The sequence below is a fragment of the Passer domesticus genome, chromosome 2, assembly GCF_036417665.1.
Source record: "Passer domesticus isolate bPasDom1 chromosome 2, bPasDom1.hap1, whole genome shotgun sequence".
NCBI classification, from domain to species: Eukaryota; Metazoa; Chordata; class Aves; order Passeriformes; family Passeridae; genus Passer; species Passer domesticus.
In genome coordinates, this window is record NC_087475.1 from 33,810,093 (window position 1) to 33,838,087 (window position 27,995).

Consider the following 27,995-nt stretch of genomic DNA (forward strand, 5'->3'; position numbering starts at 1 on the left):
TAGCTGAAGAGCAACTGAGGCATAAGAAGGCATCTTAGGTATTTCCAGCTGCCCCTGGCACCATGAGGATTCTGTTCATCTATGTCTAGGCTGACAGCAAAAGGCAGGAGGATTAAAAAACTACACATTTTATTCTTGGTGTAAGTAGAAATGCCATTCTGACATGTAGAGTTACTGTTACATAGACATTTTTAAAACTTTTTAACACTACAAAAAAGGTTTAGGTGTTAATGTTTTGTTGTAGTCCATTGGATGCAATTGTACTAGCACATAAAAATAATGCTTTATTGTCTAGGGGGTCAATCTGAATAATAATTTCATCATATTAAGGAACTGAAATTTAAAACATAAGTTGTTTAAAAAAAAAAACTTAAAAGCATTTTAAATTGATCTAAGAAACACACTACAAAGCTTACCTGGTTCATTTATTCTGCCAAAAGTATGTCGGGTGTTATGCTTCCTGGTTTTAAAACAAGTTTCACAAAAGTCAAAATCATCACAGTTTCTGCATTTGAATCTAGGCCCATTGATAGGAAACATCTGACAGCCATCACACCTGATTTGACAAGAGAAGAACAAGTCTATATATATAGTACAAGTCACTTGTTAATAACACAAGGTAACAGAATCAAGACAATAAGATGAAGGACAACCCCTATACACTAAGATAAAAGTAAATCATCACTTACGTGACTCCAGGATGAATGCTGGGAACCAATTCCATTTCTGACAACAAGCCAGTCCAGTGTGACTGCTGAGGAAAGTCTACAATAACATCTTTTCCATTGGCACTAAATGCTGTGACAAAAACATGGAGAAAACACAAGGTGTGGCAAATCTCTACAAAATGAAGCCAAAAGTGCTTAGAGTAGTATTCCATTTAAATTCTTCTACTCTGATTTTTTCTTAATTATTTTTAGAAGCAGTTCCCAAGCAAGCATGTACTTCTAAGCATAGATACAGTATGACCAAAATCTGTACCTCTTCAAAGAACCTGTGTTCCACAGATTACTTCAATAACATCCCTTACAGCCTGACACCAGTGCATCCCACTTTCTCCTCACTTCCTTATGAAGCTTTCAAGTTACAACTACTTCTTAAAGAAAAATCATTTGTGGTTCATCCGAAGCGTAAAAGAGAAGTACAACAGGAAGCTGCACAGATGCTTAAAGACTTTTACCGCGTGCAAATGAAGTGGCTCAAAAGCAGATGGACAGGCTAACAAAATGGGCTGCCACAGAGCACACGTCTACAAATTCACCACAGACTTCAGATGCATTCTATCTTCTCTAACATCATACAATACTCTACAAAACAGTGTGGTTTCTAAGTGTGTCTAGAAGAAGGTCTGCATGGTCTTGAGTTTCTTACCTCCCCATGCCCCACGTTGAACACACATTACCTTTGACGATGCCCACGCTTCGGTGAGTGACTGATCCCCATTTGTATTTGGGAGTGGTGACAGAGCTTTTCACACGCACTTTGTCACCTATCTTGATATGGGAGGCAGAACTCTGAGGTGGGAATCCTAGCAAATGCAAGAATAAATGGATAGTGAGTGGGTTTCCCCCTCCAAAACATCTCCCTTCGTCTACCATTCACTTTTTCAGTTAAAAAGCAGTCAGAAGTGAACTCACCTAAAAGCTCAACATGGATATATCTGACCCAGTAAGTACCACCCTTTTGTTGCCAATCACACTGCACGTTCAGGTCATGCAATCCATCTCGATCCAATTTAATAACTTTGCCTACATCTCCTTCACAAACCTCCTCATAGGTTCTGCAGCACCTAACCATCATCCCCACCTAGGGAAAAAGGACAACAGAATGCAATGGATCTGTAAAGGCTTTAGTACCAAGAGGAAAGTAGTTTCCATGTTGCTTTTGATCAGCATACTTACCTGAATATTCTCCCTAACATAGACAGCATAGTCATCATTGCTTAAGAAATCAGCTCGTTTCTTGTAGGTCTGGCTCTCTGTTACAACAGCACCATTTGACTGGAAAAAAGTCCAAAATAAATATGAAATAACTGCAAAATTTGTTTTCAAAAATAAATAGATAAATAAAGAAAATAAAAGATAAATAAAAATGTTGGTGAAGATTGAAGATAACCCAACAAAAATAAGCCCTTACAATATTCCCAGCTGCTTGCCAAAATGGGAAGAAACTTCAACAGGTTCAACTCACGGTAAAGATAACATTTATTATCTACTTGATTTTAAATTAAAATTTACTTCCCAAAATTACTTATCAAGGAACTTAGATACAAATTTTCAAAATGTTTGAAGGAAGCTGCAAGTTGCTTTTATGAAACCTGATTGCCAAGGAAAAGCTGAGAGAGGATTTGTCATTATTCTTATTAGCCTTTAAGACAGACATTCACATTCTACTTCCTAGGACATTTGTTGGGAGAAGAGGAAAAAAAAAAGTGGTCAATGGCAATCTCTAACCTAAAGCTTACTAACTTTTCTTTAGATAATACAATGAGATTTAATGTAGTTCTTTAGAAAAACAAGCTAAAAAATTAAATTGTATTTATTAAAAATTATTCCTTTCAAGATTTGATTAGCTTATTTTTTTTTAAGAGAACTACTGCATTCCAGCTGTAAGGAAAATTTTCAGAAAACTTTGTTCTGTTCTGAGTATTAAATGTTTGTTTTTTTCATTAAAGGCAATATATAGCCATTTTTCACTGCAATCCTGATAAGGTAGCAACAGCTGTCAAGTTAATTTCCTTCAAAATATAATGCATTAATTTAAATTACAAAATCCCACACGTGCAAGAAAACCAAGGTAAGTCCTTCAGGGATAAACACAAATATGAACCCCATTTAATTTTATTGACAAGTCCTTTTTTGAAACAGTTGAAGTCAACAGAAGACTAATATAAATGCACATTAAAGCTATCACACTCAATGGGCACTGTAATGGTAACTTAATCATCAGTAAGTGGAAAAAGTTTTTATAAGGAACAGGCTAAGTTATTTAAGAGACTTTTTTGCCATTTATTCACTGGTTCTTAAGTCCTTCCTTGTAGGTAACATATGTTTGTTTTTCAGACCAAGGGAAAGGAGAAGGGAGAACTCCTTTACACTATAACATCAAGTATTTTCAAAGAAAATAAAAGGATCTGTCAGGGATACTTGGAACTACCACCAGTGAAACATCTACCTGCATTCTGCTCTCCACTGTGCTAACTCACAAAGTATTTATAATTATTCTGATTATTCTCAGTTGTTTTCTGTCATGTCTTAGAAACACAGGGCAAACATGATCCCTGTTACTGTTTTGGGACAGCAGATTATCCTTGTACTCTTGCCATTTTCCCAAAAAGGGAAAAATGACAAAATTTGCAGCTAGCTGGCATAAATTAGGTTTACTAAGTTAATACTCACAACAGGACAAGCAGCTTCAGCTTCTTCCACTTCTTCTGCTATTTCCTCGTCTGAATATTCATCAGAGATGGTATCAGCATCAGAAAGATCCGTGATTTGAACATCAGGATGATCCAACAACCAGCCAACTAAGGCTTCCACTCCTAACACAAAAACAAACTCAGCTTGTCTCCAAGGGATTCTCTGACATTAAGATTGTATCCAAAAAGAGGGTAACAACTTCTCCCCCCATGTACTGTTTTAATCAGCTTGCAACTCTTCTTCTACTTCTAATATTATTAATTTTACTAAACAAAATACCTGGCAATCCAGAAGCACTTCCAGAGGTTCCTGACAGAGATTTTAGTGCAAATTCTATGTTTTTCCTAGGAAATCCCATTTCCATAAGTTGAACTACAATGGGGAGGGGTGGAATTGGAGACTGCTTGCGTTTCTTCACTTTTGTGGGTCGGATATGTTGCACTGTGATGGGTGTTGTAGCTTCACTAGAGCTGCAGTCTTCAAACAGTGGAGTTGAAGGATGTGTAGACTCTACAGCCAGATACTGGCACACTGCCAAAGCAGCAGCCTAGATGAGAACAAATCAATCAGTCCAAGCAAAACAAGAATATTTAGTACGTTTGTATATGTGAACATGCATGCCTTAAACATTATTTGCCCCAAAGGGTTCAGAGTCGCTTCTTTTTAAAACCTATAATTTAATAAGCTTCAAATGGAATGCAGATTACAAGGAGTTATTTCTTAGGTTACTTAGCAAAAAACACAGACTCTACCTCAAGCTCCTGTTTGTCAAATATGGCTTTCACGGGTGATGGTTGTGTAGCAGCTGACAAAAGCTGCTGCAAAAGGATCATGGGAGGCTGAGGTCCTTCAGGAGACATATCTCCTATGTCTGGAGAGGCAACTGCTCCATCCTCTTAAAGAAAAACATGATTTTAACCAAAACCATGTAACACAGCCAATCAGAAGACTTATTCTATTGTTATTTCTCACATATTTCTTCTCCAGAGATACAATGCATTTAAGATTAAGCCATATGTACCACAATCTCTGGAGTGTACCATATATATACCACAGAAAAAACAAGTAGAGAATTTATAGATAAACAATGTATTTATTAAAGCACACCTAAGACATGTCTAACAGAAACTACCCAGTGGACAGTGAATTTGCACCTTGTGTTTTTTGAGTCCACCTTTTTTGCAATAAGGCTATTAGCAGGAGGTACTTCCAGGGTAAACCACTTGATACAGATAACCAAGGATTTTAGTGATCCCAAAACCATAGTGCTTGCTTTCTGGATTTCCTTCAAAATATATGCATTAATTATAGGAGCTATTTTCCCTATAATGTACCTCTTGGGAAGAGCTCCCTTCAGGTGTTTATCGTCCCTTCAAAGCAGGATACTTTTACTGAACCAACTTGCTCACAATTCCGCACCTTTCATATTTAATTTTGTATTCCTGCTGGCATAAACATTCACGTTTCCTAAATATTTATTGTGACTACCACACAAAAATGTTCTCTCTTCATTAAACAATAATAAATTAATAGTCCTCAATATACGTTCTTCCGGTTAAAAAAAAAAGTGTTACTTTGTTTTCACCTTTAAAAATGATGGTAAGAGCGAAACCCTGCTCCATTCCTAAAAGGACCCTGTAGATTCATCTACCCTTGTAGATTACAAGAAAATCCCACAAAAATATCCATATAAGATACATATTTATTATATTTAAAGATATTGCATGCTTCACAAATACCCAAGGAATTAATACATACTCCAAAGGCATTGATAGCTATCCCAAAAGCTGACATAGTTATTGTATTTGTTTTTATATGTAGAATGCAGGTAGAAGAAACAATTCAAATTACTAGAGCAACAGCTCCTTCAACTCCCTTAATATTATGACTAAGAAATTATATTTCTATACTTGTTTCACTGGAAGCTGCAAGACATTTGAAGTAAAATCAATAGCCAATTTTAACTTTTGAAGCAGAAAAATAAAACCACTGCATAAAGTATTAAGTATTTTAAAATTACTTACAAAGCTTACCAACTATAGAAGACCTACAAATGTAGCTAACTCCAGTATTTAGAGCTTCAAACATTTGATGTTCTTGGTTTTCAAAACTTACGTTAAAAAGTCAATCTTTTTAACATAGAAGCTTAAAACACACATGAATTTAATTTTTAATCTTTTGAGAGCAAACTGAATTTCTACCATCCAACTGCCACTAGCAAGGCTTATGGTCACATACTCTATCTACCATCTAAACAAAGACCAGCACAGTCAGGTAGCAACCCAGAATACCTGCAGGATTTGATGCACAGTCCTGTACAGCTGGCTGAGATAAGATCTGCCTGAGTGTATCCTGGTGAGAAAGCAGAGCTCGTCCAGCTTTTAGTATGTACAGCTTTAACTGCTGGCACCGCAGCAGATCCAGATCAACTTGAGCTATAAGAAATATTAAGTTGCCATTAGTGCTAGAAATCTCTTGTATTAGGGAAGAAAGATTATTATTCATACAACCTCAGCCCAAACATCAGTTTACATCTTAATTTGCTGTGTACTGCTCCCATGAGTCAGTTTAAACAGCACACGGATCAGAAGTCTGCACACATTGTATGACTCATGATGTTAAAAATACTGCCTTCCTACTTTTCACTACCTGGACAATCATAGAGCTGGTTTATAACACAGTAAGTGCAGCTAGAGATGTTACTTGGATCTGACATTTTAAGTAACTCAGTAGAGTCAGATCAGCCCCAAACCTTACTAACATTTTCCCATCAAAGATATTTCATATATAGTGCAGAACAATTCACTGTCTAGCTAAATATGTCCCTTAAGTACCTATTATCCAGTGCTGAATAAGAAAACAAGCAAAGTTCCAGGACACCCTTTTCCTTGTCTATGTTTGCTGATACTAGTATTTCTCTCAGAGCATATTCATCTATTTCCAAAGAAAACAAACAGCAAAAAAACCCCAACTGTACCTGAAAGACCTTGATTGGGAGACTTCATTCTTTGTTTCTCTATTTTACTTCCGGCCAAATTTACTAGCTGAGCCCAAATGGATAGCATAGGTTCAGTGAAAGGCAAGTTGTTCACATTAAAAGCCACAACTGGAAGCTAGACAGTGGGAGAAGAATGACACAAAAAAAGCAGGTAAGTCCTATGCTTTCACTAAAGTTGTATCAACCAAACCAAGACTCAATTGCAAATACGCAAGACTTTCTAAGGTTAATAAGCAAATCAAGTTAAATAGAAAGCTCCTCTCATCTAAGAGCTATAAAACACACTACAATGACTTGGGACTTGACCTCCAGCTTAAATCCCTCTTCATTTCACCTCCCTAGCAAATGAGGATGGGATTTAAAGGTCATACAGAGGTTTGCATGAGGACCATCTTAGACATGCATTCAGAGCATTGTGTGTGTTGAATGTCAGTGTATTTAGCCAATGAAGAACTAATGCTTTCTTTGGTCCATATTAGAGTTTTACACCTTCCTAGAGTTAAAGCCTTAATAAAACAAACTTACTGGCTTCAGCTGATTCAGAGGGCACACTCTGCATGTTCGCATGTCGTAGAACTGCACAGTGATTTTCCCTTTTGGGGTGATGCGTGTCACCGTGCCTTCTCCAAATTCATCATGAACCACTTGTCCACCCAGTCTCAAGCGACTGTCTATGCCACCAATGACAGCCAACACTGCCATCAGAGCTCCCACCTCGGGATTCTCAGTGTCAGGAAAGTAGTCATCCAACACAGCCTACCAAAGAACAATAAAATTTAACTGTAGGGAGAAAACACACCCTTCTATCTGCTTTAAAATACAAAGTTAATCACACATATTTCAACTTAAAAATTACAACACAAATATATATAAAAGTAGAAAAATGGTTTCAATATTAAGCTTAATATTGTTTACAAAGATTTAGTATTTAGCATTTCAAAATAAATATTGCTATAAAAATGAGCTTATTTTAAAACGTGGAAACTACCCCTTCTGACTGTTTTCCTGCAAAGATGTGGGTGATGGAGGTTAGCTGAGAGTTGATGTACTTGTTTATGAGTCCATTCCACTGGCTGAGCGAATGCAGCGTCCTCAGCAGTGCCACTATCTCTTCTGCTAAAGTACTACTATGAGTGGCAGTTAGAGATGCTTGGGGCCTGGCCTTTCTCCTCCTCAGAGTAGATTCTGGAAAGACAAAGCAGTGGCACAACAGTTATGAGTTTAATGCACTCATTTCCCATACAGAAAAACAAGCCACTGGGGAAAAAAATCCTCTACCTCTGAGTAGTGGGATATCTGAAGAACAAGTACTAAGCAGGCTCCCTAAAAATCCAAACAGTTTTTCCACAAGAAATTTCATGTCTCTTGACCTTTCATTTTTATCCCAGGATGGAAGTACTGCTTTCAATAAATGTACAGCAAGGATCTAAAAAGAGAACAAAATTAGTGTCATTCTAGTCTACATTACCAAATAATAAAGAAGCTCTCAAACACATTAAGTACAGAAGAATGAAGTTTTCAAAGTTTGCTTTCCTTTGTATTTCTTTTTACAATGCTGATTTCTTTCCATCTGTGGAAATTACAGAGCTACTGATCTTGAGTTTGCTAAGGGATATTTTAAAATAAGTGGATACAGTTCAGAGCCAGTAACAATTTTATTGGTACATTATATTAGTAAATCAATCTCTTAGGACATAAGACAAGCACACTGAGAAACAAAAACAAATAGGAAAAATAGGAATAAAGAATGGGAAGGTTTGTTCAGATTGCAGAACTCAGAAGTTAGTGCTAAGATGTATTTCAGAATGAAAGTTTCCAAGTGTTCTGCAAAGAAGGTATAATGGTTAAAATTCATAAGATATAAATCTGAATGGTGGAGGGCAAGCAACAGCAGCCAGAGTGACATTCAAAAGTAGCCACTGTGAAACCAGGACCTCCAGCACAGTACAGAAGGAAGAGGCTGGCATCTCTGAACCCAGACACTCAGAGCAGGACTGACAAGGAACAGGGGAAGGTGCAGCACTGCAGTATCAAAGAGCAGAGGGGGTTGCATATTTTGAGTAGGAGCACTTCAGGTTTTGAGCTTCCTCCTCTTCTACCCAGAAGACTGATAAAAGTGACTAACAGGAAAGATAACTCTCCTCTTGCAAACTTCTGTCAATAACATTTCTTTATAGAACTTCAAGGTCTCATCTTTTCATTGTTCTTCAGTTGGAACATGAAGTACATGAGGAATGGTCATTTCTCTTAAGTATTCTCTGAACAGCACAGATTACTCTACTGCACTAAGTCCTGGATGATAATACAAGTCTCACCATACTAAAAATACTGACAAGAATTAACTGAAAGATCACACAAAAAAGAACAGGCCTTTATGACACAAGGCTTTAGTTAACAAATGTTGATGGCTTATCAAGGAAAAGAATAAGATCATCTTTTGATTCCTCAAGCCTTAAAATTTGGCAGTTATTCCATAATAAATTTTCTTTTCAGTCTCATGTAGAAGGCACTAACAAAATGCTAAGGAACAGCAAAAGAGGGAAAAATAAAAAGAGAAAAAATTTAAAGATAAGAAATGAGAAAAGGGGAAAGATGGCAAGGTAAATACAATAACAAAATAAGATGCAAAGACGTAGCTTCTTAAGTGAGACTGTAATGTAAATAATATTAACAGTTTCCAATGGAAATAGGGACAGCAAACAACACATAACTTGGTAACTTTAAATTAAATGTAACTTTTTCCTAACCATATACTTGTTATTCTTTCATTTATTCAACCTATAGGAACTATTATATGGGAGTTTCTGAAGCACGATTCTGGAACACTATTTTGACCTTTCTTTCAATAGAACTAAGTGCAACAACTAGTCCATAGTGTCCTGAAGGCTCAAAATTCAAGAGATGTAAATTTAAATAACTCCTAAATATGAAGAAAATGTTATCTTTTTCCCAACTAACTAAAATCTGATTTATGGGACATCTCCCAGCTGTTTTGTAAAATACACCTTTCTTTTTAGGACAACTAAAGTCTACTGATTTTATTGTCTATTGAAGCAATTTGGAAATACACACATTACCTGTCTCTGTAGTGAAGCAGCAGTGAAAGATTCATGCCCCTCAACAATTTTCATTAGCAAAGTTATCCACTGAGAGGTACTAAGAGTGCTGCACATCTGAGGCATGAGTGCTATGCTTCGAATGAATCCCAACGTGCACCAACTCCTATGCTGTTCTTTATAAACTAATTTATTTGGCAAGGAAGCTAAAAACAAAAAGATATATACATGAAACAGTTGACATTTCACCAGCTACATAATTCTTTATATGCTGCATGGTGCTTTTTCTGGACAAATCAGAACACCAAGCCATTTCACTGTCTTTACTTAACTATTAATTTCAACTTTAGAGCCTGTAATTAATTTTATGAAATATGCCTTTAAAATAAATCTTATCATTACACTGTTTCCTTATTTCAAAGTAGTTAATAGCATTACATCTGAAATTACAAAAAAGCTACAAAAAGAAGTATGACACACCCAGTCATACTGTTGTGGCCAAACACAAAAAGACTGCTAAGTGTCTAAGTCAACAATTCATATTTCAGCCATTTCTTCTGTTTTTATTGTTTATATTCTAAGAATGCACAGGATCACTTACATGACCTTTAAAAATAAAGATTTTAAAAGCTCTGAAAATGTATTTTCCAGCCTTTGGCCTTAAAAGGACTAAAAACTAGTAGGAAAATATTTACAAACTTACAAGACAACAAAGCACAAGCCAAGCACAGAGCTCAATCAGATTGCTGCTGTATATACCTGATTTATCTATTGTTCCACTCTCCACAAGCATTCGGAGTAGCCCACACAAGGTCCGAGTGGCATCACTTTGCATGACTTCAGCATGGACACCAGCAGAGAGACACAATGTCTGCAACAGGTTCACAGTACTTGTCAGCATCATGGAAGTAGGGTGGAGATTCCTTTCAACTTGTTCTCCTTCTGAAGGGAGACACAAAAGGCAAAGGAATACATTAATACTGAGTTACTTTATTTCACAAAGGTTCTGAAACAAAAATTGTGAGAATGATTTATCATAAATAGTTTCTCTGAGATGATCTGACATGAAGAAGATTCCTTACTGCCAACTGCTAAGTAGTGCAAAATATAAACCAGGTATTTTGCACATATATCTTCAAGTTTTTTCTAGCAGTACCCAACTGAAAGGAATTCCAATGTATTGCCAAGAATAGGGAAACACTCTGACTAAATGCACAATGAGACCATATATAAAACCCACTTCAGAATGTTATTAACATATGTTAAAATGCATACCTCCAGGTATCTGTAACTGAAACAATTTCAACTGAATGATACTATTTTCTCTGACTCATGAATATGCAATATGCAACAATGGGACACCATCTAGTCTACCTTCCTTTCTCACAGTAAAGTTACATTAAGGAAGATTCTGGTCAGAAGTGTACACCTATAAAATGAATCTTTGATGAAGCACTTCTGCTGTGAAAAAACTATTTTATATTACAAGACACCAATTTTAATATTCAACTAAAACTGTGCCTCTGCTTTTACAATTTATTTTTTTTACCAGAATCATCCTCAGTGTCTGAATCCTCTGTTGTGGGCTGTGTTGCAGGCGGTGGCTCAGCTAGTTTGAGATCGTATTTTCCCTCCTTTCCCATTCTGTAAGAATTTGTACTTCCAGTATCCCACTGCACTCTAATCCAGCCATCTTCTCCCAGTTCTCCAATCACACGACCCAAACCTGGTGTGGGTCCATCCTGACAGAAGAGAGAGGTTCAAGTTATTCAATCAATAACGCTAATTCGTACCAAAAGCTCATAAAATAATGCAATTGCTCCATTTTGCTGCTAACCTAATGATTAGTCAGTAAACATTCAACAGGGTTTCAAAAATCAAGCATGAAGCTAGAAAGCATTTCACAATTTTCTAAAGAATCACCCCAGTAAGCTGCATGTTTGAACACCCATTATTAGATCACTTTTACTATGTCTTACACAAGTTGAAGTTATGTCCTACATAGTTGGAAATGGATACTATTACAGCAAATAAGTTATTCAGTTTCCTGTTAAATGGCGAATTAGCAGTCTAACTAAAAGAGAATTTTAAACATTTCCAAAAAATAACAGATAATTTATTTTATGTTAATTCTCCAAGACTTTTGTGGTAAATGGTCAGAATTGCACAGCACTGCTCTAAGACAGTGAAGGATTGATAAAGCTGGTTGTGAAAAACACAAGCTGGGCCTCTTGCTTATCTTGCACCTGGCTCCAGCAAGGCCTAACTGAGTGATGTCTGGAGTGACATGGAGCTCTCGTGCACCCATATTGTTTCAGCGAGGCACAGAAGGGCACCGGGGCTCAACCAACAGCCACACTACCCCTTCACTGAGAAAAACAAGCCTTGTTTTAAATCCAGTTCCTTCAGGAGATAAGGATGCACACAAAGACCCTCTGATGAAGGTGAGAGCCCCTACTGCTGCCTCAGTACATGGAGGAGGACTGAAGTGTTTATTCTACCTCTTTTGGCAACTATAAATTCTGACACAAGGTAACTGAGACCCTCATTGAGCCCTCTTATTAACTCAGGCACCCCTCTGGATGCAGATGAAGGGAAACATGGGATGTTTAATAATGCACATATGGCCCAAGTCACCAAATCCCATCTGTAACATGATTGTTCCATCTCATTGGGACAGGCCAAAATTTACAGTATAAAAAAGAGTGGATTCAGGGGCAAGAAAGGGCTGGAGGTTGAAAACTCTGCCTGCTCAAGATCTGTTAACAGACTACATCTCTCTTCTTTTCCCAAAGAGAAGCCTTTATGTGAGCTTTGCATCTCCAACAACATTGGAGCATACCTGGAAATACTGATTTACATACACAGAGATATATATACATATGTGTGTGTATGCATATATTATAGATATATAGTGCTATTAGACATCTTGCTATACTTTGTGTTGCAACACAAAGTAACACTCTGTAGTTAGAGCACTTACCACCAGCAATCCTGAGCCTGCTTTTCTGGTGCTTCAATTAAGCATACTACTTGTGAGTTGGGATCATGCAAGTCCTTACTGAATCCATCAGATCTACAGAACTGCACTGGTCAACTGCACTGTTTGTGCTTCTGTGCTCATGCAAGTTCTCCTCCAAACTCAGATTTACAATGCTGAACTGGGCTACAATTAGAATTTAAGCCCAGCTGCAACCAACCCCTCTGATCTCTGAGGAGCAGCTGGAAGGCAAGGTTTATTTTCTATTAAATTCCCATATCCTTAATTCAACATTTTTGGAATGTAAAATGACCTTAAGTTTGATGGACCAGAAACTTCACAGACAATCCACTGAACAGAGACTTTAGATAAATAACACACCCAAAACCTGTATGAAAGAAGTTGTACCTGATCACCCCATTTCCAGTCTACCCCTCTGACCACTCTGGTACCAATTTTCATCATGGCTGCCAGCTCTGGTCCAGAAACAGGGAGCTGAACAGGTGTAGTTTCTTTTCTTGACTCTTCTAGGACTGTGGCAGAAGCCCCATGAGAAGAGGCAATCATATCCTCTTCAATATTATCAGAACTGGGTCCTAATAAGGAAAAAGCACAAAAGAGCTTTTATCCAGCTACACATGTATATATGTACCTTTGTGACATGTAAACTTACAGGCACATGAACTTTGTAATATAAAAGCAGTAATTAACAGGAAAGCTGACTAGCAGGTGGTAAGTCAAATGACCTTTTAGAAAACTGGGGTGTAATGGTTTTGAATGCACAGAAGTTGAAATACTTAATTCTGAATGAAAAAACAAGTGACAAGTAAGAGACATTAATAGTGATGACTCAATTGGCTCAAGTCTACAAACAGAATTTTTTAGAAAACTTTTGGTGCACACTCTAGTTGAACACAAGTTACAGGAACAAATGTTTGCTATTATAGAAGAAAACAAAGAGAGAAAAACCATATCAATTTGAATCATAGTGAAACACACCAGAGAACAAAGAAAGCTTCAAGCTTAAATATGCAGACTGGGAACATTTTTCATCTGTAGAACAAATGAAATAGAGAGTAGAGAGCAGGCAGTTTTTACTACTTTAATTTTAAATTTTCCATTTTTAATTTATTTGCAACAGTTCCACCAAAACTACACATTAACTGAAATTTTAAAAAGGATGGCCGAAGCAAACACTTAATAAAAAAAAAAAGACTGAATAAAGACTGCAATTAAATTAACCTCCTTCTCAATCATGCTTGCAGATGTGCTTTTTGTATCAGGATAAAGGTAAATAGCATTAAGCACTGTCTTCAAGCAGCAAAGTGATTCTGTAATTTGGGTACATCAACAGGTAAAAAATACAGGAGATTTGTATAGCAAATGCTTTCTTCCAAGTAAGAAAGAAGAACTGTACCTATCAGCCGCAGTGTGGTTTGTGTCAAGGCCAGCATGCCAGAATTGAGGAGCAGGCTCAAGGTATTTGCACCATGCTGCAGTGTCAACATGTTCAGCATGACCAGCAGAAAACGTGCTTGGGGAATGGTTCCAAGACTTGGTCCTGCTGGGTTCTCATTAGTAATTGTTTGAAGAGGAACAGGCTGCAGACCTAGTTCAAACATAATATGAATAACAAAGTCAGCTGGCATTTGGGAACACAATAAAAAAGCTTATAGATTTGTTTGATTGATGGTTTAAATTATTTTTTATTCCCTGCTTGGCTTTGAGCAGAAGTTCCAAGAAACTGACTAATTTATATTATAATACTAAAATGTTACTCATGAGTAATCAATCACCTGTTGCTGGGAAATCAGCAATATACTCAAACACTGAAAAGTAAGTTAACATGGGGTCAAGGTGAGAAGGTTGGAACAGCACACAGAAACAAAGTCAAATTCCCAACACAAATCAAGAGAACGGATTTCAACATCCTAATTACTGGGATCTTAAAGCAATAATATTCGTGTAAAACAGTTTTCTCCACAGAAAACAGCAGCAAGATTCACCTAGTTCTTTAAACTTTGCATTAGCATCTAGCAAGATGTTCCGGACATTCTGAATAGCCCAGGCATACAACTTCCCAAAAGTTACTTCCAGCAGCATTCTGTTAAATGGTGGGATCAGATCAACATCCTTCAGGCAGTCAGTAAGAGGCTCCCTTCAAAAAAAAAAACAACAACAACAAAAATAAGTATTGCTTTCTTACTAAGGAATTGTGGAAGCAAAAGCAACAAGAAGTTTTACCCTATGTTGGCTCCTTCTGGGATAAGCCTCTGCCATCCACAGAACATGGCATACTGCACAGATGGGAGCAAAAAATTTTTAGCTGATAATTTCAGAATAGTGTCTATTCCCTCCAGACGAACTTCTGCTCTTTCCAACTGTCAAAGGGAAAAAACAAGTTGTCATACTTATGTAAATTGCTAATAAACTGTCATAATTATGTAAGTGGCACATTTTCGTTCATGTCACCTGTTTTAATAAACATTTTCTCATTTTTTCTACATCCACTGGCTCTTCTTTAAGTGCAAATTCAACAATGGTGTTAAGGAGGGCAGACTGTGGATACAAGCCTTGAACATTTTGCTTCAGCCATTTGTATTTGTGGACACCTGTAACTGTACTCAAAATTGGCTGCCATTTATCCTGCAAAACAAGAAGGCAGTATGTCAAAACTTTTTAAACAACTTCAAATTACTGAAAATATAAATTATTTCAGGCAAAACAATTTCCAAATTTAAAATAGTGGGGGGACTTGGGGGAAAAACAAAAACTTCTTAAAAGTCAGGAAAGAAATTAGTATTATTTTAATCATTATCCTTTTTACTATCGCTACATAAAATTTCAAATGCCTTAGCATTCAAAAAAAGAGGAAGTAACCCATCACAACATTTTATTTTTAAATGAAGCTTTATCTAAGATTATCAATAATTTTTAAAAAAGAGAAGGTATATTCACATATGCTAAATACATAGGACAACCTTAGTTTTAAAAATCATTCCAGGCTTCACTGAAACAACATGTCACACTTAATTATGCATACCAAACAGCATTATCAGAATATTAAATGTCAAGTTATAGCAATCACGCTTTAGGTCATTGTTTTCTCCCTTGTTTTTTATTCACAAGGTTGATTCAAAATCTAATATCCTACCTTGGGTGATTTGATTGGTATAGGCTTTTTATCTATAGGTACAGGACTGTGAGGTACAACACAAGATTCTTCTAAATCACTCTCTTCATTTCCTATTTTGGATTCCTCTACATCAGCAGATTCAGATTTTTTTGGCACTATAAAAAAAAAAGTATTATTTTTTCATGCAGTCTGATTAGATTTTACAGTGTCACATTTTTAGGTTTGTATGATAATCTAAGCACACACAATGCTCAAGATCTGTCTGCAATAAAATGGAAATGTATTCTTGGTGAACTCTATGCCAACTAATATCAAGTTAACTCTGTTATTACTTTCAATATGCTTTTCTCTTTAAAGACAACCTTGAAAAGCCCTTTGGTGCTTGTTCACCACATTAATTTATTTCCAGTTATATCACTTCTGACTACACTTTAGTAAAACATGACTTCTAAAAAGATGTCACTTCCAGTGGAACATTACCAAAGCCAATTCAGAGGGTCTCATATTGAAGGATCATTTTTAATACACTGGAACATGAATAAAGACACCTCAACTAAACCTGACACTTTAGTTTGCCAGTTCTTGCTGTAGGATCTGACATTCAACCACTGGTTTAGAAAACTTCATGAACAAGCAGCAGAAAGCAAATGGCTTTGATGCTTTATCTTTAGGAGAGCCTCATATAGCAGCAAACCTTGAAATAAGATGGATTTCCACTGTTTCAAAGAGAATACAACATTAATTCTGCCTTACCTCTTTTTTTCCTTTTTTCTCTAATGATTTTCTGAGCTACCCTTCTCCATCGAGGCAAGGAACTAAGAAGTTTAAATTTGGACATTATAGAGAGATCATTGCAAACTGCAGGACGCAGCTCATTGAATAAGAATCTCAAACGCTCAATGACAGGAGCACAAACTTCCTTGTAAGAACGCCCTTGTTCCTGATGTGTCTACAAAAGACATTGAAAGATTAAATTACTGCATAATACACATGAAAATGAACAATATATAACTTTTTAATAAAACACTTCAAATGAAAGTTAAGATTAACATCAGCAGCTAAGAGGCTTACCTTAATCAGTGAGCATTTTGCTTGGTAGACAACACGACACACATCCACTACAGATTTTGGTAAGGTTTTGTGCTTTACCTGGTCAACTCCAAGGGTACCAGGATGAACAAGAGACAGTGCTACATGACCTTAATAGGAAAAGACAGTGTTTCAATATGCAGTTCCAAAACCATCCACAGCAGAGTTTAAACTGGTCAAAACAATCACACCACAAGCCTACCTACCCAAATCTTCATGCTTCAGGAGACAGCACAGTAACAGACGTCCTACTTCTTCCACAGGATGCTCAGGAGGGAATGTGATCGGTGTTGTTAAGTGACACTGTTTACAGTATCTCTCTATTTGACACAAGAAGTCCTAAGAAAACACACAACAGCCCCTGTTTAACTTCAGTTTTAAAATACAATTAAAGGACTCAAAATACCACATTTCTGAGGCAGCATTTAAATAACACTGAATAATCTCCACAATCTGAACTAACATTCCTGAGATACAATATGCAGTGTGTGCAATTAACACACAGCAACTACAACCCAATCCTAAAAAGACCCTACATGTGCAATTAACACACAGCAACTACAACCTAATCCTAAAAATACCCTACATCCCTTCTCAAGAGAAACATGACTCAAGGAATAAAGGTCTACTGCTTTGATCTCTTCATGAGATAGTCAGGTCCTCTGACACAATTTTCAATTGTCTTCAGATAAATCATGATTCATCATTATCACTATTCCCAAATACTTATTTAGGGATTTTTTTCATAAAGGAACTGAACTCAGAGGGTTAGAAAATCTGAATGTATTACAGAAGATAGTGCTCAATGTAAATGACAGGGTTTTTCATAATCTCCACAATTCCAACCATGTGAAACCTGAACCTCGAGACACAAAGGGATTTTAAGACAAAGGCATATGTGAATCTGAAACATAAAATACACTTGCATCTTGACAAAAAAACTCCATCCTAGTTCAACTGGAGGTGAGCAGGATTTCTCAATGCTACTGAAACTTGACATGAGAAGTAATGCATTACTAATTTTTTTGTAAGAATATTCAAATTTTTTAGCTCTCCCACTCAAAAATTCTCTAGAAATAACATACTGTTATGCCATTAAGTGACATATAAACATTTTATCCATCAGTAGTAGTCAACAATTCCTTTCACAAAAAGTAACTCTGAAATAACTTCTTCAATTGTTTTGTTATAACTTTTGGAGAATTTTCATCATCACCACCACCACTGAGAAATGGTATTTGTGCACAGAACTACTGAGGGCTTACCTTCACAGTGTGATCCTGAATATTATTATCCGCAATAGCTTGGAGAAAGGGTTGTGAATGGTCACTCAAAGTTAATCGATGTGTATATAGTTTTGATTTATTTGGGGTAGTGTTACCAGGTGAACTGCAATGGTCTTCATCTTTTTCCTCATTGTAGCTGTAATGAATCTGACTAGTTTGCAAGCCTCCAGAAAAGATTGATGACTTCAACCATTCTAAAATAAAGAAAGCATGAGTGAATATTCTGATCAAAGATCGAATCTTACCAAGACTCAATTTTTTCCAGTAAAATGCATTCACAGGAAAAAAAAAAGTTCTCCAACCAAGAAACAATTAACTAACTGAGCAGCCATTTAGAGATATAGGGGCTTAGCAGTTTTCTGCTATTAATACTGAATTATACCTTCTATTCACCAGACCAAGACACCCAATAAGAAAACATCCAGTACCACATGATCCACTCTTAACTGACAACAAATTGGTGAGTCAGGAGACTGTGTAGCATCATTTGCTATTTTATGTTGCATACTATGAAATCCTAAATTCAGCTGCTCAAAATTATCTAATCCCCATTTAAATCTTGTTAAATTATTGGGATCTTGATGAGTGTAGTAGCTAATGCTAAGAATAAAGAACTCCTACGGAAGCTATCAAGACTAGAGAAGTGCTAAATTTTCGGCCAACTTATTTGTCCTTTGTCTTTTCCTTGCATGCTTTGACAAGCATTTATCACTTAATAAAGCTCAAAATTACACCCTGCTTACTGGCACATTCAATTTCCAGAGGAGAAAGCGGTGTGCTCATTGCCAGGTAGGAAGCGTGCAGTCCAAGGAGAAGACCCAAATTCCGTTCTGTGTCTATCAGAGGTGATGACAAAGTGCTGAGATCTGGCGTTGTAATCACTTCCTGGTCAGGCTGCACAAAAGAAATAGCAACTGTTAGCTTGAACTGAGCTCCAACAAGAAATCTGACAGCAAGCAATGCTTGACTTTAGTAAGCATTTACCCACTAGTAACATTTTTACCTCTATATATTGGCCAACACAGAAGGCATGCATCGATTCCCGTGTGTCCTCAAACTGCAACGCAGCTTCCAAAGCAACAACTGGGTCCTCACCAGCAAACTGAGCTAATGAAACAATGAGGTAGTCAATACAGCATCTAAAAATCTGTTAATTCCACCTGGTTTTCAAACAAAAGTAATTTTTGTCTTTAAGTCAAATGAAAATTCTCACCAAGTATGCTACTGCCAGTTAAAGACTGGGTTTGGAAGTCCTTTATATCATACACTTTGCCATCAATCACTGTCCAAAATCCTCCATCTTTGTTGTGGTTCTCTAGATCAGCCTTACGTATAAGTGTCACCTCCTCATTATTTCTGCAACTCTGGCCAGTAAAAAATGAACCTATCCATATAAAACAGAAAAGAGAATTTATCAACAGAAAATCAGAAAGTAAGGGGGTTTTCCTGAACATTCTTTTAATAGCTGCCTAATCCAATTCTTCACATCTGTTCAAAAGCTGCTTATTTTTTATATGTTCAAAAATAAAAGTGGCTATTAGTATGTTCCTGTCTACATATTGTGCAATTAAACTGTCTGAATACTGTGTTCTAATGCACTAATCTTTAATGTCACCTAGCACTGCCCAGCTATATGGCTGTTTTGTGTGGAGGTGGAGCAGAATAATCAGTTTGCTGGTAAATCACTGCTCTAATTGCTTCTTCCTCCGAATTACTTTGGTTTTATTACTCACTTGCCTGCAAGGAATTTGCTGTATATTTCATTTCAGCTTAAAATCAGATTTTTTTTAATATAAAAGAAGCCTCTCTTTTGACCACAGACAGAGATCATATTACAAAGTGCCCTGAGAAAGTAAGAATTCTTTATTTCAAAGCTTTCACATTACTCATCCTTTGCATTAGAGACAGAATTTAGTAGCAAAACGTCTAGATGCACTACTCAGGTTTTCACTGCAACTTTTCATACTCAAAATGTGAAATAATGTGAACTACTTCTTGAAAAAGCAGCATCTGTAGTCTGCTTAATGCTACCTCTCTATGTAACTTCCTTAAGAATGTACTGACAGAAAAAAATACCGCCTTATGACTGCCATATAATTTGGTTAATAAAACTTTGTACTGTAAAGTAGAATTCCCTTCCTGAAGTAGTTCATGAACAGCCACCAATTTTTTATAGCTACTTTATGAAAGCAGTCCAGATGCTTCTAAGTTCATACCCATTATTCCTGGCCATGCTAAATCCTCATTGTCATCCCTTTCCTTTCCAGGGGCTAAGTGGTTAAATCTGTCTAGATGCTCCAGCAAGCCAGCCAAGAGAGGGATAGCACCAGCTTCCTGCATTAATCCAGCATTTTTACTGAGGAGTAGCACTATAGAAACCACCAGCTCTGGAAGAAGAATGCCTAAAACAACAAACAAACACAGAAGAGACTCACATTTAGTTCAAGTTCTATATTCATTGCATTGCAGAAGTAAATCACCATTAATATATTCTTCCTTTGACTAGTGTTGAGTACAAAGCTCTCGCCTTCCTCATTGAATTTTCCCTCCTCCTCTCCTATTAACCAAAAAATTAAACTGACTCCTTCTTAGTCATTTAGAACTTTCAAGAAAACCTTAAAATTCCATGGAAGGGGTAGAAAAGAGGACAAGAAGTAAAAACCTACCTGTTAAATCTCCATCCACAACACAAGATACTTCTGCAAAATGCCTATGACTAGTACAAGCAATGCTGGTTGCCACAGGAAGTATATCACTAATGTGTGTGCACAGAAGAGCAGTGTATTTCTTCAGTAAAGAACCAACACCTAAGAGGTCAGGACCTGTATAAAAATAAAGGAAGAGTACAGAAAATCATCATATAGTCATATTTAAGAAAGAGACTTCAAAAGCTGACAACTCTCCTGAAATTATGCTACTGAATATTAGCACTAATTTAGGAAATCACATATTTTTTAAAATTTTTTAGAAGTTTATTATCTATCCTAAGTTTATTATCCTATTACCTAATCAGAAAAAAATCTCAGAAAAAAATGTAAACAAACTACTTTCAAACACTGTTCAGACAGCAACTAGGCTGATAAATGAGACAAGAAGATAAATAAGAAACTGCTATCCTGTAAAAGCTATTACAGAAATACTTGGGGAGGGGTCAGAGATTATTTGCTTTTAATTTCAAAACCACAACTTACTGTATGTATTAGGGACCTGGCCAACACAATCTGCCGGGTAAAGTTTGCTAACAAGCAGACGCTGAAAACGGAGCAACAGGTCCAGAGAAGCAGATCTCTCTTTGCTGTAAAGTTCTTGGTCCATGCAGGAAGAAATGCGACGAGCAACATCTTTGAGTTTTGCTATTGTCTGTGAAGCGATGTTCCTAAGCAGTATAAAAGTATCACTTAAGGGGAGCTCACAGTGAAGACAGTTCACAGTCCATGGGTTAATTAAGCTTTTGCTACAATTTTGCATAAATATGTAAGAAACCTCTGCAAAGTTTCTATGCAGAACTTTCACTCCTTTGCATTGTAGTGCTCAAAAAGTCAATGGTTTTGTGAATACATGTTGGTTAACAGGATTTGTGAAACACCTCAAGTTTGTGCTTTTTGTCATCATTCACTACAAAACGCAATTTGACAATCTTCACTGAGAAGCTGCAGTGAAAGCCATGACACTACATAGCTCAAAAGAGTCTCAGTATTGACTAAATTACACGGCTGCCATCACAATTAAATGAAAAAGTACAACAAATTTCTTAGTAAACTCATAATTATTTCCTGCTATACATCCTCTATGCTAAGTACCCCTTTAGCTTCTCTGGCTGATATAAAGCAGCTTTGTTTTCAGCACCCTAATTGGTCATGCACTCACAACTCTCAGTCAAGAATTTAAAAAGGAAGTTTCTTCCCCACTGACAGTCTCCTTGAGGCAATTCTAAATAGGACAAAATACTCAGTTCTGAACAAATTTGTGGTGATTCTCACACTTTGTAAGGACAGTCTTTTAAACATTTGCCCTGTACCTGGTACAAAAACTTTCAGATATTTCTTTCAGAGAAGAAGTATCAAAGTCCATAAAACCAAGGCAATCTTACTAAAATTGGGTAATTTAGTATAGAACATTGCTCCTTAGCAAACAGAGCAGAACTACAGATAAGCTACAAGAGTGTTCAATATTTTGAATTCTAAGGAGCTAAAAATGCTATCAAGAGACTTTACTAACCAAAATTAACCATTGTTTAGATGACCAGTTTATAGAACTCTAAATTCATCTTCTGTACAAAAGTAAAAGACAAATTCAAAATAATTACCTTAGTAACTGCTGAATTAACTGAACTAATGGTAAACTTTGTTTTCCTGCAGATTCATAGATTCCAGTGTTAATAAGATCTTTGTCTAATGGAGTTCTGCTCCTGTGAAGCGTTGATGCATTTGCTTCTTGTTCATCAATTTCTTTTTCCTTCTGTGCTTCTTTTTTTGCTTCAATATCCTAAAAAAGTAAATCAATTAAAAAAAACACATGAACTTCCACTATGATTATGAAACATTTTGCTGACAAGCATTCATGGTAATAAGATCAAGTTACTTTTACCTACAGCAAAAATGAAACAATTCCTACCAAACAAAATGAGTATTCTATATTCTGCAACAACAGTATGGGCGCACATTTTTAAAAACAATTATAATGTAAAAAGAAAGGCAAAGGGAGAGTGGTGAAGGTAAAAAAGAGTAGGGGAACTCCACAAAACTGTGGTGGACACATGCCCGTAGCTGCTGCACAGTTCACAACTGAAGGCACATTTACTCTTGTATTTATATAAATAACATATCCAGTACCCTGCAGAAGAACCTGAACTGCAAAGCTGATGAACCATACCTGAATTTCTGCAGTAATAGCAGCGTTCAGTGCAGACTCTAAGCCTCCATCAGCCATCAAACTGCCCACCAAGAGGTCAATCATAAATCTACGTCCGGGGCTGACATTCATTTCATTTCCTGAAACTAAGAATGGAAGAAGCTATCAATGAAGTCAAAATGCAAAGCCCAAATAAAAAAGCTTCAATCTGAGGACCGACCTGCACTGGGCAGGAGCGCTGAGAGCGCCCTGGCACGCTCCTCCGCCGTGGGCAGCAGCACAGACCAGCCGCTCTGCAGCACCGCCTGCGCCGCCGACTGCACCGTGTTCAGCACCCCAGCGTTGCTGGCCAATGTTACCACTGTCTGCTTCAGGCTGTTAAGCAGGATACTGCCCAAACCTAAGCCAAGGCATTCTGGATCCACCTGATGACTAATGGCAGCATGAAGCTAAAAAATAGAAGGCAAATTTTAATTAATAAGTGATATGAACTTGGTGGGGATGGCAGGAAGTCACTCCTGGCGCAAATGAGTAAATTCAGTGACCACGATACAAACTTTCACCTGCAAATCTGTAAAATTAAAGGGAAATGCTGGCTTGCCTACAACCTGAATATAAACCAATATTCAAAGATTACAAATAGTAGCTATAAGTCCCAAAGATCTGAAGTAAATATAGAATAACCTAAACTGTTTCTGCGTCACTACATTAGCTAGAAAAAACAGCACATTTTCAGAGACTGTCAGACACCAATTAAACAGGTCATTCACTTCTAAGTATGCTATTTAAAATTCATAAAAATGCTCAGAATCTCTGATTATAAAAGGTTTAATCCATTTAGATATTGTTTTTATAGTTCATTCTTAATGAAACTCAGAAGCTGTCAAGAAGAAGAAAAAACAACCACTAGATGCCAAATTTCAAAGAGTAGAAAATGATAATGTAGTTATTTCACTTTTAAAAATCAATAGAAGTGTTTTGAGGCACATTAAAGGTCATAGTTTCCATCCAAGCAACTTAATGAAACCATTCCGCTCAATGACTGCTCAAAGTATAAGAAATTGAAGGTACCTGAAGCCTTAGAAGATTTAATGTTGCCACAGCCATACACTCCTTTTCCTGAGGAGGGGGCCAGTCTGAGGATCCATCCATTCCCTCAGTCACTTGTCTCAGTAACAGATCCAGCTGCTCAAATGTCATGGGGCAAACATCCACCACAAAAGGTACCCGCAAGCCTATTGACCATTCTGAACATGATGACCAAGCAAAACTCTATAAATGGAAACAATACACAAAGTTCCACAGTTAGTTATTGTCTAAATATGACACCGACTACAGATAGGAGTGTAAAGCTAAATTTGTCTTCAAACAGTAATAGATGATGTGGAAATAGTACCAGCACAACTGTCAAAGAGAATGCTCTGCTTGCATCCTTGTAAACATACATAATAAATCCATACAGATCCAAAACTCTCTTATCATATTTACCAATGTGCTGTCATACCCAGTCCAGGTGCCTCACTACTTCTGTCACAGGAAACCTTCTACTGACAACTCCACAATTGCTGTATCACACAACACAAAAGAGGTAAATAGCTACTTCTCAGAACACCCAACACAGGGAAAACTAATCACCCCTTTTTGGCAGAACAACTGTGCAAAATTTGTTTTTTCCAAAGCCTTCATTTACTCAGAATAAGGAAGAATACAAAAAGTTATGCAACCACAGAAAGAAGGACCATGATTATAATACAGAACACTAACCTCAGTGGGAAGTAAAACCAAAGAAATAAAATTTAAAACCTACCTGAGCAGGTCCACAAGCAATTCCAACTATGTGCTTTGTGTCTAATCCTGGGAGAGCTGCAGGCTCTGGTTTAGTGATACGCAAAGTATCAAAATGCTGACACTGATCATTGCTTCCCCAGCTGTGCACTTCGCTGTCTTCAGTCAGTGCTAAACAATGGGTAGATCCAGCTGCCACATCTATCACTTTCTTTCCTGATAAGAAAGTTAGATATGGAAAATATAAGTTAGATACAACAATCATTGACAGAAAACTGGCACATGTAAGGAAAACTATGCTAATTACAACCATGCTTAACTAGGAACATGTTATGGATGCCATGAGTCTCAATTCTGCCTCAGTAGTGGATTGAAAGAGTACAGCAAAGCATAAACCAAGAGACAGGTAAGTACAAAAGTTACAAGTTTCCAAAAAAATTTCTACTTTGTGTCCCTTCCACTTAGAAACGTTTTTGGTAAAGAGTTATTTAAAAATCTCCCCATCTATGTTGTGAGACTGTAAAGTTATTCGCATTTAGATCAGTCAACATATATGAGTAACAATTTAAAGGAAGGACAGAGCAATGAAAAAGGTTTCTCCCTCATCTTCACCTACAGAACCTCAGGTTTCTCCCAAATGAAGGAAGTAATTTTCTCTCCATTACAAACTAGTCAAAAGTCAAACACAACTTTAATGACATTATTTCTTGTCTGTTATTTTCATTTATTCCATTCACCTTCCTTAATCTAAGCAAATATTATATATTTATTTGCATGACAATACAAACATGCTTGCTTTAAATAAGCATTTCTGTGAACCTAATAAAAGAAAAGCAATAAGAATAAAGAGAACACAAGACATGCAGCATTTAAAGTAGTCATAACATAGTGTCTTTAAGTCTGCTAAAATCTTGTAGGTGTAAATGCAGAAGTGATGGGAAATGCACATTATTACCTTTTTCAATGCGCCCAGCATAAAATATGACCGAGTGTATGGTGTCATCACTCAAAGCAGAACTCATTTGTGTCGGGTAAAAAGCTCCAACAACAGAAAGAGCTCTGGAATATTTCCAGCTCTGAGAATTACCTTTCAAGCCTTCCAGCAGTTTGGGATATCGAACATGCTCTTCTGTCCCATGCCCAAGTCTCTGATTGTCACCTTTCCCCCAGGTGTAGACCTGGCCATCTTTGGTTAAAGCAATAGAGAACTGACTCCCACAGCGTACTTTCACAATGTCCAGATCTTGAAGCTTTTCTATCAGCTTGGGAGTTTTGCAACCATCACTGCCTCCTCTTCCCAGTTTTCCATAGTCTCCATCACCCCAAGACCAGACCTGGCCTTTAAACCAGGAGAAAGAAAACAAAATAATTCAATTGCTTTTTTCATGTAATTAAGTAATCCATTTTAACAAATAAATTAGTCATAATCTAAGATTCTATACAAGCACAAATTTTAAATTGTATTTTAAGAAAAGCAGTTCCAAACTAATGTCTAATTGTTTGACAATAATAAGGAACAATATTTGAAAAATATTCATGCTGACAAAACTAAACATAAAAAGCGCAATATAGAACATTCATTGAAAATCTATCAGTGTATGAAGAGTCCTTCTTAAAAATAAATGAAGCACAGGATTTCCTGTAAATCAAGCAAGTTAAAAACTGCTTTCTTTAATTATTTATAAGAACTTACAAAATGTTTTCTACATCAAATGGCCACATTTTCTGCTAAACCTATTTTAAATTTCAGTTTATATCTTTCAAGTATTTCTCAAAATGAAATTAAATCATCATACTTATCATGTGTTTCTGAAATACACTACTAAATCTAAGTCCTGATGTAGGAACTTAGAAACAGTCAAGTCATTCTGCATCTGCAGTAAATAAAATTATGGTTCAACACTGGTAAACCCATGCATGCCCAAATGGAATGTTTGGAATAAATTGTTTTATGTTCTGATGCACTTTTGTTCCCTACTTGCATAAGCAGAGTTCCTAAGGTACTCTGATAAGTAATGGAAGCATACAAGGCAGAGACCAGAGAGAGGAAAAAAATTGATAAAATCTGGGTTCCCATTTCCTGTATGAGCAAACATTTCAGTTTTTAAATAATGCACATCATATTAACCAGCTGTATTTCAAAGGAACAATAAGCCTCCAAGAACTATCTGCTTTCTAAGAGATGACTTTGAGGCTTGATCTCACAATGAAATGCAGGTTTTGAATCTGTCTCACCCTAGGCACCTTGGCCAAGGATGTTGGAAAGATGAACTTCCATGCAGCTTCTCTTGTACACTTTCAAAGGGTTAAGAGAGACAGCTCTCCTACTCTGAATTCTGGCTCTTGTGACAACATAAGATATTTGCACTTATATAGTAAAGAATAAAATTTAGACACATGCACATATATGTACTATACATTTACATGAAATATATATACACCATAAACTCAATATATTTACATATTCATAAGGAATGTACTGCATATCTGTGGATGGAAATACCTCTGCAACATTATATACAAAATGCATAAATGTACATATTTTTTCCCCAGAAGGAATTTCAGCTTCAAATTCTTACAGAATTCAAGCTGCTAGAAATAAGCATATCTGCAGTACAAATATCTTCAGAGTTTTTAAAAGGAAGGACAGGTAACCTTATGTAAAATTTTAAGTTTTGTTTTGCTACTAACCATTTTCAGTAACTGCAAGAGTCTGAGCATCTCCACTCCCACACGACACATCAATAACTTTGAGTCCTTTCAGCCCAGTGACCAGCATTGGGATGGTCTGATCTTCACTGGAACCTTCAAAACAAAGTGGTTCTGTGAGAAGCTAAACCCAGAAGGCCTGACAGGTTCTTTTGTCTGTTTTTTTTTTTGCTTCTTTGCCTTTGGATGATTTATTGTGTGAGAGCAGGGCAGCATTGTTTAGTTTTGTTTTCAGATTTGAGTATCATGACTAAGTTCCTGTATGGTTTCTGAGAGACACCCAACAAGGATTTAACCCATGAAATAGTCTTAGCTTAATGAGGAAAGGAACAGAGAACATTGCAGATTTTTCTTCTCCATCCAGTTGCTTATTTCCAGATAACTCAGGGAATTTAATGGGTTTGAGACAATCCCTCCCATAATTATTTCAATTTACATGAAGCCACATAATGTTCGCAAATCAGCTTTTTTTGCAACAGGCATTAAATTATTCAACAACTTATTTGAAGCTGTCAACTAACTCACCATGACCAAGCCTGCCATAGTTTCCTCGTCCCCATGTATACAGCTCTCCCTCAGCAGTAATAGCTGCACTGTAGGTGCTTCCACATGCAATATGAACAACATGTTTTCCAGCTTGCTTCCCAGATAAAGCAGATATCATCTTCGGTTCCTCCAGAGGGCTA

At 36.7% G+C, this 27,995-nt stretch overlaps 1 protein-coding gene across 2 annotated transcripts in view; it reads right to left on the reverse strand.

Moving 5' to 3' along the window:
- Window positions 1-27,995, reverse strand: part of HERC2 (HECT and RLD domain containing E3 ubiquitin protein ligase 2) — a 102,032-nt gene that overhangs the window by 39,877 nt on the left and 34,160 nt on the right. For both annotated transcript variants that reach the window (XM_064408165.1, XM_064408164.1), the window contains exons 13-52: window positions 27,835-27,992; window positions 27,292-27,405; window positions 25,688-25,939; window positions 24,623-24,816; window positions 23,887-24,087; window positions 23,036-23,264; window positions 22,837-22,961; window positions 22,271-22,449; window positions 21,156-21,340; window positions 20,631-20,786; window positions 20,181-20,366; window positions 19,178-19,348; window positions 18,968-19,071; window positions 18,708-18,858; window positions 17,944-18,158; window positions 16,885-17,017; window positions 16,661-16,788; window positions 16,343-16,538; window positions 15,608-15,744; window positions 14,926-15,099; window positions 14,698-14,834; window positions 14,460-14,611; window positions 13,871-14,062; window positions 12,862-13,049; window positions 11,023-11,215; window positions 10,233-10,415; window positions 9,495-9,679; window positions 7,696-7,843; window positions 7,406-7,602; window positions 6,943-7,173; window positions 6,397-6,532; window positions 5,711-5,854; window positions 4,172-4,314; window positions 3,699-3,966; window positions 3,399-3,541; window positions 1,902-2,000; window positions 1,638-1,806; window positions 1,403-1,528; window positions 690-798; window positions 417-556 (exon numbers count right to left, since the gene is read on the reverse strand). In XM_064408165.1, coding sequence (XP_064264235.1) covers window positions 417-556; window positions 690-798; window positions 1,403-1,528; window positions 1,638-1,806; window positions 1,902-2,000; window positions 3,399-3,541; window positions 3,699-3,966; window positions 4,172-4,314; window positions 5,711-5,854; window positions 6,397-6,532; window positions 6,943-7,173; window positions 7,406-7,602; window positions 7,696-7,843; window positions 9,495-9,679; window positions 10,233-10,415; window positions 11,023-11,215; window positions 12,862-13,049; window positions 13,871-14,062; window positions 14,460-14,611; window positions 14,698-14,834; window positions 14,926-15,099; window positions 15,608-15,744; window positions 16,343-16,538; window positions 16,661-16,788; window positions 16,885-17,017; window positions 17,944-18,158; window positions 18,708-18,858; window positions 18,968-19,071; window positions 19,178-19,348; window positions 20,181-20,366; window positions 20,631-20,786; window positions 21,156-21,340; window positions 22,271-22,449; window positions 22,837-22,961; window positions 23,036-23,264; window positions 23,887-24,087; window positions 24,623-24,816; window positions 25,688-25,939; window positions 27,292-27,405; window positions 27,835-27,992 — 6,671 coding nt within the window. The remainder of the gene's footprint in view (window positions 1-416; window positions 557-689; window positions 799-1,402; window positions 1,529-1,637; window positions 1,807-1,901; window positions 2,001-3,398; window positions 3,542-3,698; window positions 3,967-4,171; window positions 4,315-5,710; window positions 5,855-6,396; window positions 6,533-6,942; window positions 7,174-7,405; window positions 7,603-7,695; window positions 7,844-9,494; window positions 9,680-10,232; window positions 10,416-11,022; window positions 11,216-12,861; window positions 13,050-13,870; window positions 14,063-14,459; window positions 14,612-14,697; window positions 14,835-14,925; window positions 15,100-15,607; window positions 15,745-16,342; window positions 16,539-16,660; window positions 16,789-16,884; window positions 17,018-17,943; window positions 18,159-18,707; window positions 18,859-18,967; window positions 19,072-19,177; window positions 19,349-20,180; window positions 20,367-20,630; window positions 20,787-21,155; window positions 21,341-22,270; window positions 22,450-22,836; window positions 22,962-23,035; window positions 23,265-23,886; window positions 24,088-24,622; window positions 24,817-25,687; window positions 25,940-27,291; window positions 27,406-27,834; window positions 27,993-27,995) is intronic.